The 12,162-nt window shown below is 42.7% G+C and overlaps 1 protein-coding gene across 14 annotated transcripts in view; it reads left to right on the top strand.

The window, feature by feature from the left end:
• CALD1 (caldesmon 1) overlaps nt 1–12,162 on the top strand; it is a 198,254-nt gene that overhangs the window by 96,588 nt on the left and 89,504 nt on the right. For 13 of the 14 annotated variants that reach the window (XR_008235505.1, XM_052789228.1, XM_052789223.1 and 10 more), the window contains one exon: nt 4,444–4,555. Coding sequence is in view for 13 of the 14 variants with exons in the window: in XM_052789228.1 (XP_052645188.1) it covers nt 4,485–4,555 (71 nt within the window). In the remaining variant the exon portion in view is untranslated. Of the gene's footprint in view, nt 1–3,556; nt 3,787–4,443; nt 4,556–12,162 lie in introns of those variants that run through there. The other variant, XM_052789226.1, reaches the window with a different exon arrangement.

Here is a 12,162-nt window from a genome sequence, read left to right as displayed (position 1 = left end):
TAGGGTGAGGACAGTATTAAACCCGAGCCAGAGCAAGAGGTTATTTTGCTCTCCATACAGATGGATACAGATTATACAGATATGTGGTTGTGTGTGTATTTCTACCTAGCCAATTTATTGTTTGCTTTCAAAGAGCATATTCCAGTTAATTACTGTTAAAATATTTTGTCATATATTTATAATTACTGTGCGTTCCTATGATTCTTCACCCTGATGAAAGCTGAAAGATGACAAAATTTTAAACTCTCTCATGGGGTGGGACATAAAGGGGAGTGGGATTTGCATGCATGTGTTTTGTACCAGGAGGGATTACATGTGGCTGTCTTTGAAGGAAGCACTTTTTAGCAAGACAATGAAAAACTCAACAAATTTTAGTAATAAGCTAGTCAGCTGAAGATCAAAGGCATTATGTGAAGTGCAGAGATGAAAACGAGAGAGACTGTTACTGCTTTCGAAATGAAGAGTGTTTTTGTGGGGAGATGGTATTTGCAGGGCACATTACTGTGATTCTGATTCAAGTAATGTGGCAGTGCTGGTAAATGTTGTAGGTAAGTTACTTTGCTTATCTGTCTTCTTTTAGTCTTAGCATGTCTTCAGGAAGACCACAGGGTTCATCAGACGTCCTGTGATCTAAAGGTTCAGTCTCAGAATCAAAAGAGGTAGGGACCCTGAGAAGACCCTTGTATGTGAGGCTGTGGAAAATCTGAGTTCCTCAGCAAGAATTATCTTCAGTAGTTTCTGAGAGGTATTTTTAAAAAAAAAAAAAAAAAAAAAAGGAAGCAAGGTCAAAGATCTTTGTAATATTCTTCCATAGGTCCCTCTTCTGAGTCTGGTGGTAGAAAACTCCTGAGAGTTCGCTTCAGAGTCTTTCAGTATTATTTCAGTTGTGTAAAGGTTGAAAAGATGCTGAGGGTCTTGTTTTAAGGTAGAAGCAACAGAATGATAATTTTTGTGGTGTACCCATTCACAGTGTAAGAGTAGCCCATACTCTAGTAATTTGCATATGGGTGTGGATGTCAGGGGAATGGAACTGATTAAATAGTTTGACATCTACTTCTATTTGCTAAAAAAAAATTTATATATTTCTGCTTCTTTAAAATTTATTGATGACTTCTCATTGAATTAGGTGAAAAGAATACCTGGAAATAATTCAGAGAAAAAAATTGAGATATCAAAACATTTTCCATCATACTTTGAAAACCCAAATTTTTATATTTACAATAAAACGAAAGAATGTTGGTTTTTTTTTTTTTTTTTGTGGTTGAATGAAACATTACTTTTGATTTGAAACAGTTTTCTTAAGGACAGTTTTCCTCTTTTCAGAAAAATGCAACTTTTTTGGTATGACACCAAATTATTAAAAAAGTATAACAGGAAAAAAAGAAAGATGCAATCGAAGAGTACAAAAAAATTTTTTTTGCACACCTGGGAAGGTCACACAGAGAGACATTTTCACATTTGGCTCTGAAGGCAGACCCTGGAGTGGAGGTGGGTGGAGTGTTACATTTTGGCCCAGGATGTTTTCACTCATGAACAATTTTCATTTAAAAAAAAGTAGCATCAAAATGTGCATGCTCCCAAAAATGGCTTGTAGAAAATACTTCAAATAATTGGTACCTTCACCTATGAGCAAAGCAATTTTCAAATCTTCTGAGAGGCAAGAACACTCAAACTCTCTTTTTGTAGAAATAGGAAACATTTTTAGAGAGATTGATGAAGTTATTTTCTAGTAGTTTTCAGAGGCTGAAAGATAACAAACCCTTTCGGGGAAGAGAGTAAACAGCACTGAATAGTTGACTTCTTCAAGTAGACCTTCTAGGTGATGACTCATTTTCTTGCACTGATATGGCTTTGCTAACTAAAGGTTGTACTGTTGACCTGACCCCCATTTCCCAAGTGACTTCCTCATTTTTGAAAAAGGGATTTGACTTGCAAGTCATCTGAATGCCATGAAGTGGCTGGACCTCAGTTCTTTTAGAGGAGACACTATACTCTAATAAACCCTAGACACCCTCCCGAGATGTCTATCCATCTGATCTTCATCGAACAACAGAAAAGCACCCTGTAGATCAAGACAGGTTGTTGCATCAGGGAACTTCTCGTAACTGCTGTGTAATCTCCCCTATGTTCCTGGGAAGGAAGGAGGGGAGGAAGAACAGAAATAGTTTTGGGTTGTTGTTCTTATCCTCCTCAGCTTTCCTCATGAGGAAGACAGCTTGAGCTTTTGGAGATGAGAGATGGTGCTGAGGCCCATGTAAGAGGGGAAGGGGTAGAGGTATTGGCTGGGACATTCGGAAAGGGGATGGGGAAAATGTGGGTGCACAGAGTCTGGAGCTGGGGGGTGGGAAGGAATGTACCTTAATCAGGAGATGTGGAGAGAGGGATGTACCTGGCTGTGTAAGAAGTGATGAAGGTGCAAATAAATCAGATGGCAAAGCGTGTCTGCTATGGGGAGGTAGAGTGGGGGAAAAAAACTTTGGGATTCTCAGTTCTAGCACACAAGGTGTCAGCCTAACAGTCAGCTCTTTATATTTTAAATCCCTGATGGTGACTGTGCTCCACAGACTAAATACTGCTACCTGGTGCAGTCTTAGTTCCTGCGGACACTGTCATCTGCCCTCTGTACACAGAAGCCCAGCACGCTGCTTCAAACTTGCTCTCTGTAGTGTACCGTTCCTCCTTTGATCATCGTCTCCCAGCTGGGGGGAACCACATCAGTCCTGCAACTCAGGGCCCTCTAGCAAAGGAACTGAGGCAGGATTTAGCTGCACACGTAGGCTGAGATGAAAACAGCAGATTTGCTGTTCTGTGTTCTTCAAGGGGTTCATAGTGGTAAGAATAAACACATGATTTGAACAAATGTCTTGTTACAACTTGCTTTTTATATATATCGTCTAATTGTGCATTAAAAAAAAAGCAGCAATTGCAAAGTCACTATTAGATCTGCAGAATTAACTTTCCCTTTGAACCTCCACAAAACAACCCCAGCCAGCCAAACACGAAGAAAGTCACAACAACAACAAAAATTTAAATCATTTTAAATCCCCCAATCCAGGAACAAATCAGAAAGAAAAACACCCCCAGGAAAAGTAAACTAATAAAATAACCTTCGCAAAACCCCTGCCCTCAGCAGTGTTTTAATACAAAAAAGGGGGCAGAAAAAGCCACGGATTCCCTTAAGTCATGAGAGGCTTTGCTATTGCCAGTGATTTTACGGGGAGGGCACTTGGACGCTGCACCAGCGGGCAGGAATATAAAGCCGCGAGACAGATCTACATCTGCAAACGGCGCACTTCAAATAATTTACAAATGCACCTTGGCTTTGTTTTCCTTAAACGGCAAGCAGTTCATAAGCCACCTTTGAAAATTTCAGTTTGCATCTGCACGCTGGCTTTCTCTGCGGTGTAAATGGCTGGTCTTGTACTAACGGGCTGGAAAACGTTTTGTGGGGGGGACGTGGGGGGGTGGAAATCCTCGGAGTGCAGCGCCTAGGCTAGGATTGCAGAGGAAGCTGAGGCCTCCAGCCCTGCACAGGAAGCAATCTTAGAGCAGGCCTTAAATGCCAGATTCCAGGCAGAGTTTAACTAACCACTGACAGCTCTGTAAACAAAGCAGGGACAAAAAGAGAACAGCTTTCCCTTTTCTGGTAGTCATTTTTGGTTTGGGGGCTGCAGGGGAATTCTGTAATACTCGGCTTGATGGGATATAAACCAAGGCTGGAAAGGCTTTGTATATGAAGAACTGTAAAGGGGAAAATATTTCATGGACTAAATCATAAAGAAGAAGGTAGGGCACAGGAAAACGCGTGGATTAAACTACAAAAAAAATATTGCTGCTTCTGGTTCTTTGAGTAGGATTTATACATAGTTTGGCTCCTCCTGGGTGGTATTTAAAAGCTGCGGCTTTTTTTCCTTCTCTTCTTTTTTCCTTCTCTCCTTTTTTCTCTTTTTCTTCTTTTCTCATTTTCCTTTCCCTTTTTTTGAAGGGGGGGTGGGAATGGACAGACAAGAACTAACCTTTGCAAAACTTTTAATTATCTGTGCAACTAAAGAAAATAAGAAAGCTCTTGTAGAGCGTTTTTTCTCCTTCCAGTAAAAATTGGAAGCTTAAAGTTAAAATCCTGCTCAATTGTTGCTTTTGTTTGTAGAAAAGACCTGTGACGTTACAAATATCTAGTCTGCGGCTAGCAGATGTATACAGTCCTTACTTAAAGCATGTTGATTTAGTTTTAACTAGGAAACTAAATGCAGGCATGGGCTATGTTTATACTACAAGGCATTTCACTAATTTTGTTTATCTCAACAATACTGAGGAAGCTAAATTTTTTGATGGAAAAAGAAAATAGTTACAGTGAAGTTAAGAAAGCAAAACAAAACTAAATGGACTCGGTTAAATGCATCCATTGTGTTTTCTCTCTCACCTAAGTGGTCATCTCCCTTTTAGATTTGGATCTTTCCAGAGCTCTAAACGCTTGAACACCCACGATGGATGACTTTGAACGCCGCAGAGAACTCAGGAGGCAAAAGCGTGAGGAAATGCGCCTTGAAGCAGAGAGGTGAGGTATTACGTATGGAAAATGGTGCTGGTGGCTTGCCTTTGATTAGCAGTGGCTTTGAGGACTTCTGTCCAAAATTCCAAAGTATGCTATAGCTAACCAAAGAGTCATTGCTAATGATATGTGCCGTAAAATAGCTTTAGTTGATATTGTGGGAGAGGCTGGAAGTCAGGGGTGTCTAGTGTCTAATTCCCTCAGGCTTTTGTAAATGCCCTGGCTTCTATTTATTTTGTTATATGGATAAATGTAAACAGTGAAGGTGAACTATGGCCACGTGAAATTATTGATAGGAAAACTCATGCTCAGATGCCATGTGAGTGCTGTGCAGAAGGGATTGTGTTTGTCTCTTCAGACATAGAGCTAAAATTATAAGATATCAGTTGAAAGCTGAGATACACTTGGTATATGTAGTATAGCATATCTGTGAATTGCCTGCCATTACTGTGCAATTACTGTTGTATTTGTACTGCCTGTCACTTTTTATTCATTTACAGCTATTTTATGTGGGCAACAAGGGCAGCATTTGCTATCAGTTATTACAGATTTACTTTGGTGCAAATGAGAACAGAACTTGATGTGGGTATAATGATGTCAATTTATGAAAGAAGCAATATGAAAATACTGGGAATAACATTTCATTAACTAACCCCATTTTACACCTGTACAGTTCCATTTGCTTTAAGGGAATTTCCCATGATTTACACTGGAGTAAGCAGGGAGAAAATCAGGCTCCATTTATTTTTGTAATGTCTTCTCTGATATAAAGATTTGATTTAGTTTATTAACACTGCAATGATTAAAAAAAAATGGAACTTAGGCTTAAGCACATTTTGTTCTCATTTTTGTATTTAATTTTGAATATGGACTTCATTTTCGTTTCTGGTCTTTCCCACACGCTGACAAAACCATGGTGTTTCAGTTCCTGAATGCTGTAGGAGAAAATACATTTTCAGAGCAGTTTTAAATGGAAGTCAGCAGAATGTAATACCGAATATATTTTGTATACCTGCTTTGAGTTTTTTAATAAGGCCCTGCTACATAAGCAGGGCTCTCTGATGGATGTTGATGATGCTTGAGGGGGAAATCCCAGGTAGATGAGATGCAATAGCCACCTTCCTTTCTGAAGGAAGTGTTGCCATGCAGAACTGGGTATATGAGCTCATCAGGCTATAAGCTGAACCTGTGAGCTCTGGAAAGCAGCAGCAGCGTTGCCTGCAGATAAATAAACTCATGTGAATTGTGGTGGCCAAAAGGAAATGAGGCAACCGCCGCCCTTTGCAAAACGCAGCTGTCACCTGGTTCGTGACCCCCCCCAAAAGGCAGAGAAGGAAATGTGCCATGGCACTAAACTGCCTTCTTATTCCAGGTCTCCCCCTAGGCCTGGGGCAATATGTTTTTGTTGGGCAGCATGGGAGGGATTGCAGAGCTAGTGCTAGTGCATGGTATAGCACGTGGTATTTATATACTTCTAGTATACTTGTGCTTTAACAAAATCTTTTTAAGGAAAGGCCAAGACTTTAGGGTTTGTTGCTAACAGAGGCCGTGGGTGGCCTGTGGAGGATCCTGGGGGCTGTAGTTCGGGAATTGTTTTCTACTACGGAAAAACATCACTTGAACTTCCCTGTGAAGGCATCCAATCTCTTACGTGAGCGTACAGAGGCTGTGGGGTGTTCTGGGCATCAGTGATGTGGTGTGGCCGGCTTGTGGAGGCAGTGACAGATGCAGGGGTTTGGGGATAAGGGGCTCTGCCCTCACCGCCATGGAAGCTGAAATCCAGGACTTCAGGTGTATCCGTAAGTTACCGTGTGGCCTGCAATTTTACGCATGGGCCCCAATCCAGTCCCTGATCACGCACGGCGAAACCGGAGCCCTGGGGAGGCAAAAGCTGCAATTAGCAGCTCACCGGTGTCCCTCGAAGGAGCCCTCCCTGGGGAGCCCTGCAGGCTGATGGTGATACCTGCCCCTGCGTGATGGGGAAGCCAAGCACCTGGGCCAGAAAGTGATGGCTGTTGACATGGGAAACAGCTTCCTCCTCCCCACCCACCCACCCATGCCTGCTTTTGGGAAGTGTTTTTGTCATGTCTGTGGTGGCTTTACTGGGATTTTGTGCGGTAACCTTTGTGGAGGAGGTGAGCTCGGTGGCAGCCTGGCCGGAGGAGAAGGGTTTGGGCCCGTGTCCCTGTTTTCTGCCGAATCGCTGCAGAAGCGCGATTTCTGCCCTTTCCCACACATTTGAAGGCTTTTAGCAATAAATTGTTGTACGCTGAATCTTGCTGTACTCCCTCTGCTGCTGCTGCCAACTTCAAGCATTCAAGTATCATGAGTCAGACCCCTTAAAAGTCACAAGACTGCTTTAAAAATCTTGAGATCTTAAAAATAATTTAGTCTGGCCTTTTTATTTTTGGTTTGCCTTAACAATAACAGAGCCTGATTCTCAAGTTCAGATGTGACTCTGAGAGCTGGGACCTCCTAAAACCTGCCCCAAGAGGGGCAACAGCAGGGGGGAGCTGAGCATCTGCCCCCGTTGCGTTGTGCCGCTCGTATCGAGCTGAGGGCAGCAGCATTTGGGCAGTTGTTAACAAATGAATCTGTCATGCTGGATTGTTTTTGGTGAATTCAGATTTTTAAGGATTTGGGGATCATCTTCACCTTTGAAAATACGACTACAATGTGTTTGTGTACACATCTTAAACCACAGCAATCTGCTTGCCAGACCTCTGTCTGAATACTTTCAGGTGTTTTATCAAGTGAATCATGTGGTCCTAAAGAGCAGCGTGGAGGCTGAAAATGCTCCATCAGCTCTGAGCACTGGTACTTGCTGCTCGGGCACAGGGCATTTCCCTGTACCCTCCCATCAGTGGGCTGTAGCCTTGCTTTTGGGAAACCACTGCTCGTTGCAAGCATTTCTGCTGGGAGATGGAGGGATGGATGATTATGTGTAGGCTGTAACATGTTTGCTAGGTCTCCCAGACAGTGTTTAGGCTCCTTTGAGTTGAACAGTAAACCTAGAAGTGCAAGCAGCCATGTCAAACAGCAGTATTTGTAACTCAGCCAGCTGGAGTGACGCATTTTGCTATTTCCTGGGATAAAGGCGCACGGAAAGCCTCTCTTTCCAGCCTGATGCCCATGCCCAAGAGAGATTGAGGGGTGAAGATGCCTTGTAGCAGCATGGACTCATGCACCATGTGCCCGAGAGGGAGTGACTTGACCTTATTGTCTCTTCCCCAGGGGCCAGAGGCCATGTGAGGACTGGTCAGGATACATGTGCCATCATCTTCCCAAGTGTCTGTCATGCCGGAGCCGCTGATGTCCAGCCACTTATGTCTAATCTTTGGAGATGCTTAGTGCAAGTTCGATCCTTGAGGGCTGATGTTAGGCTTTGTGTTTCAGGTTTTTTTCCCATTAGAAAGCTGTTGGAAATGATGGTTTGTTGTGCTGTGTAGCCCTGGCGTTCTGTGTTGATATGCTTAGGATTGATCCTGAGGAGAGGCTGGCTCTGTCTTTTAAAGACCAACAGTGCGGTTCACCCCTGTCACGTGCTTTGGCTAGTAGTTCATGCTGTGGCAACTCAGATATAGATTGCCACTAACTCAGCAATGCTAAGTGGTTTTCTGGCATTTTAAGCTCTTACTATTTCAAGGTATCCTGTATGTACTGGATTGCTCAGAGGGGCTCGCTGCACCCACCCAGAAATTTTGTCTAGCCAGAATTTTTTGACTATTTGCATTTGTCTGGGATCTCTGGAGGCCTATCAGCATGTTTGGAGTAGCAGTGCAGACCTGTCTAGGGGGCATGTGGCCAACAGCAGGCATATGGGGCTTTGTCCAGCTTTCTCCCAGGCTGTCAGATTTACAGCACACGCTCAGGCTGGCAGGGACCCAACAGCTCTTGTACCTCATGGGGGAGCAAGGCTTTCCAGGCATAGGCTGGGAAACCCAGGACAAAGTATGGCAGTGTTAACTGTACCTGTCTGCTAGCATTTTGCTTGTGGTTTGTACTGATCAGGTGTGAGGTCAGGGAAAATAGGACCCTACCAGCCATTTGGGTGATGGGATGTGCTACACCTCTAACTGTTCTGCGGCAAAGCCAAGTCTTTATCCTGCCCCTTAGAGGCAGAGGGAGTCCTGTGCCTGGGATGGTGGTTGTATAAAGCCCTGAGGTCCCGGTCCAGAGCTGGCTGAAGTCAGTGGGAAGCTTTCCACTGATTTCAGTGGACTTTGGATTAAGCCCTACCTGAGTTATTCCAGCCAGATGATTTATGAGACTATCTCAGTGGCAGCCTTGAAGGAGCTGGATGAATGCTTTGCCTTCCCAGCCACAGGGTACATACCGTGCTGCAGTATCAGGGCTGTCACAGAAATGGGTTGCACTTAACTGACAGGAAAAATCCCATATGTAATTGAAGCACAGGGGACTGACTTCTTTCAACATGGGAAAAAACAAATGCCACCTGCTGCTTTGTGCCTCTTCCTAGGCAGTAAAGTATGTTCTCTTGAAAAAAACCACCAGATTTTGTCATTTTGATGTTGTAACTGACACTGGAATAATTTAGCCTGGGGCTGGGTAGAGTGTGTGTGTCTGTGTGTCTGGAGGGGTGGTGCTTTGTGAACCTTGCTGATGCACTTTGGTCTGTCACAGCTGCACACAGCTGCAGTCAAAAACTGAGGTGAAGTACTTCCTGAAGTGACAATAGACCTAATTCCTTGACTTCAGTATAATTGAGAGCAAAAATTGGCCCCTTGAACTCTCTAAAGAATAGCTCTCAGGTTAATCTATTTAGCACTTAAGCCACAATTTTATGACTGGCTGACTTGCCATTGCCCCAGCAATGTGTTTTCACCTCTCCCTGGTGTTGAGGCTCTTTTAAAAATTATACTAGGAAGCTGATCCAATTTGCTTCGTTGCCATACCATCACTACCGCAGACTTCAGGAAGGTCTTAGGGTCATTGTCAGAGTGGTCTCCATGTAGCTGAAGCTTAACTTTGAACCTGAACCATAGCTTTGCCCTGCAAAATGCTCTTCCCTAAGGGATTGCAGGTCATTTCACAGGGAAGGAGAGGTATTGGTCATCCTGTTGTAAAAATACAGCAAAGAGAAGTGGTTATCTAGAATCAAATCACAAGTCACTAAAAAGACTCTCTAAAACCACCATACTACTTTGTAGGCTGTGTAGGATCTTCTGACAGGGGCCACAGTTCTCCTGATTAAAGGGCTCATCTTCTTGCAGACCAGTCAGATATTACTAATCATACCCTAAATGGTATGTGGGTAGGGCATACAGAAAAACACTACTATTAAGCTTTATGGCTCCTGATAGCATTATTAAAGGTGGTAGGTAAAGATTCATTTTTTTAAAAAGCATCCAACAGTCCAATCACAAACTCTCTCCAGACTCTCATTTAGACAGTTTTATGAGGCAGTGTGGTTCATGTTCATGGACATAGGTTGGGGAATGCTCAGAGAAATAACCCAACTTGCAGGTTGGGGATGGCAGCATCCTGCAGCAGGCTGAAAGACTCCTGGGGTGGTAACTTACCTTGGTACAACTGAAAAGTCAAGTGAATTTCGGTCCAGACCCATGAAGTTAAATACAGAACCAGCAAGGCACTTAACATGCCATTTACTGTTCTAGTGCTCCTGTTGAGGCTGGTATAGCTCAGGTAAACATACAAAGGGCTGATTCACCAAGTTAAGAAGGTAAAACCAGAAGGATCAGACAGGGTACATCTTTTCAGGACTTAATGACAAGCACGTTGCTTATCTTCTGGACGAGTAAGACAGGACACATTTGTTGCCACAGCATTTTAATGCTTCTGGAAAGCAAGGAAAGGTCATCCTTGTCAGCCACAGAAAGAGGACAATTTCCATTCTCCTGTCCAGGACAGTTGAGAGTAAGTGAGTGTTCATGTTAGATCAACATTGAATGACCACAAATAGCTTTTGAAACTGCTTCTCATTCCTGTAATGGAGTTATCTCTGGTATAGAGTGTACATAGTGACAAGTGTTAAACTGTGTTGAGAGTTTAGGAATGAACTTAGATGGTTCCTTTTTAATTATCCCCTATTTCTTGAAACACTAGGACTTGCCCATGTCTTGTTCCCAAATGTCTGGTTACATTTTTATTAAGAGTTTTCAGAGACCATGCTTTGATTCAGGCTTGTGTAATGGAATGAAGAATATGACCTTAATACAAGTTTTCAAGGAGTGCATATTTTAACATAAGAGAAGCTGGATGCATATGCCTAACATGTCATTTCCCAATGTTCATGATTTATTTCAGAATAGTACTTCCAAAAATGTTGGGCCTCTGTCCTCTTGAGGGCTGCGCCTTGTCTGATCCAAGCCTCTTTTGCTATGAAAACAAGATCTACAGTGGTTTTATCTCTCCATGAACTTCATATGTCCTGAAATTCCAAATACTTTGAGGTTTTCTGCTTGTCTTTCCATAAAATACACACCTTCTGGTAGAGCTGAGACGTGACATTTTCTGCCTAGGAGTTAAATATGAATACAAGGAATAAATTGGATTAGAAGTGCGTGAGGATTGAGAACAAATTGAAGCAAAGTGCTGCAGCTGTTAACCTGTCTTTACAGCTACCTTGAATTCCCAGACTGACAGGACATTATTTGGGTTGTCGAGGTGAGTTTGGCCCTTCACATTGCACTGATGGCTGTTCCTGCAGTTCTTGTAGCTCATTCTCAACCCAGACAGAAAAGCATGACCCAGTGGCTCATTAAAGCATGCGCTACTGCTGTCACTCTCAAGTGAAGGTGGATACTAGACAAATCTTTGCTATTGTAGTATTTCAGATGCCCTGGAGGAAATAACCAAACATATGCAAAGCTGATTAAAACCTGCCACTTAATTTTACAACCATTGTGTGTTTTGCAGATTATATTTTCTTTAAAGTCCTTATGGAGAAAAGTTTTGTAAAAGAAGCTTTGTTCTTCCAAACATCTAGACATAGAGAATTTAAAGTTTACTGAGCTAACCTTACTGCAGCTCCTAAGCAGACAACAAAATCAGCTCTTTAGTATTTCAGATATTAATCCCATATGTATGTAAAGATCATTCTGTAATCTCTGTACTACATCTACTATACCGGCCAAGCTTTTAGGAGGACAGCGCAAATCCAGCACCCAGACAGCTGGCAAAGTGCCCTGTCTTTCACCTCTTTCAACAGAGTGGCAGGTTTGCTTTGGAAGCACCAAGGAATTTGGGAAGTTCTTGGGTGAAAAGCACCCCCTCTAAGCCTATAACCAGGTAACCCACCCAGCGCCAAAGGGAAGTCTGCCCTTCTGTTTCCTACTGTATTTTTATTAGCTTTAACTAGACCGAAGTCCTTAATGAACATTAAATTAAATGCCTAATAAATATGGGCATTGAGGCACAGCTTTTGCTGCTTGTTATTGACAATTTTAGCATGCGTATTTAAAAGGGCACCATATGAGGAGTAATACAACATGGTATTTTATTATGATTTTCAGAAGTAGATTGAAGCATAGGCACTGCACAAAGAAAATCATGAAGCTGAAGGAATGTAGCCAGGATAGTACAAATAAGTGTCAATGGCTGTCCTGTGACATTTATGTTGAAAAATAACA

Source organism: Harpia harpyja, chromosome 6 (genome assembly GCF_026419915.1).
Source record: "Harpia harpyja isolate bHarHar1 chromosome 6, bHarHar1 primary haplotype, whole genome shotgun sequence".
Lineage (NCBI taxonomy): Eukaryota > Metazoa > Chordata > Aves > Accipitriformes > Accipitridae > Harpia > Harpia harpyja.
Note: the sequence above shows the minus strand (reverse complement) of the source record. Positions and strands in the feature narration are given on the sequence as shown.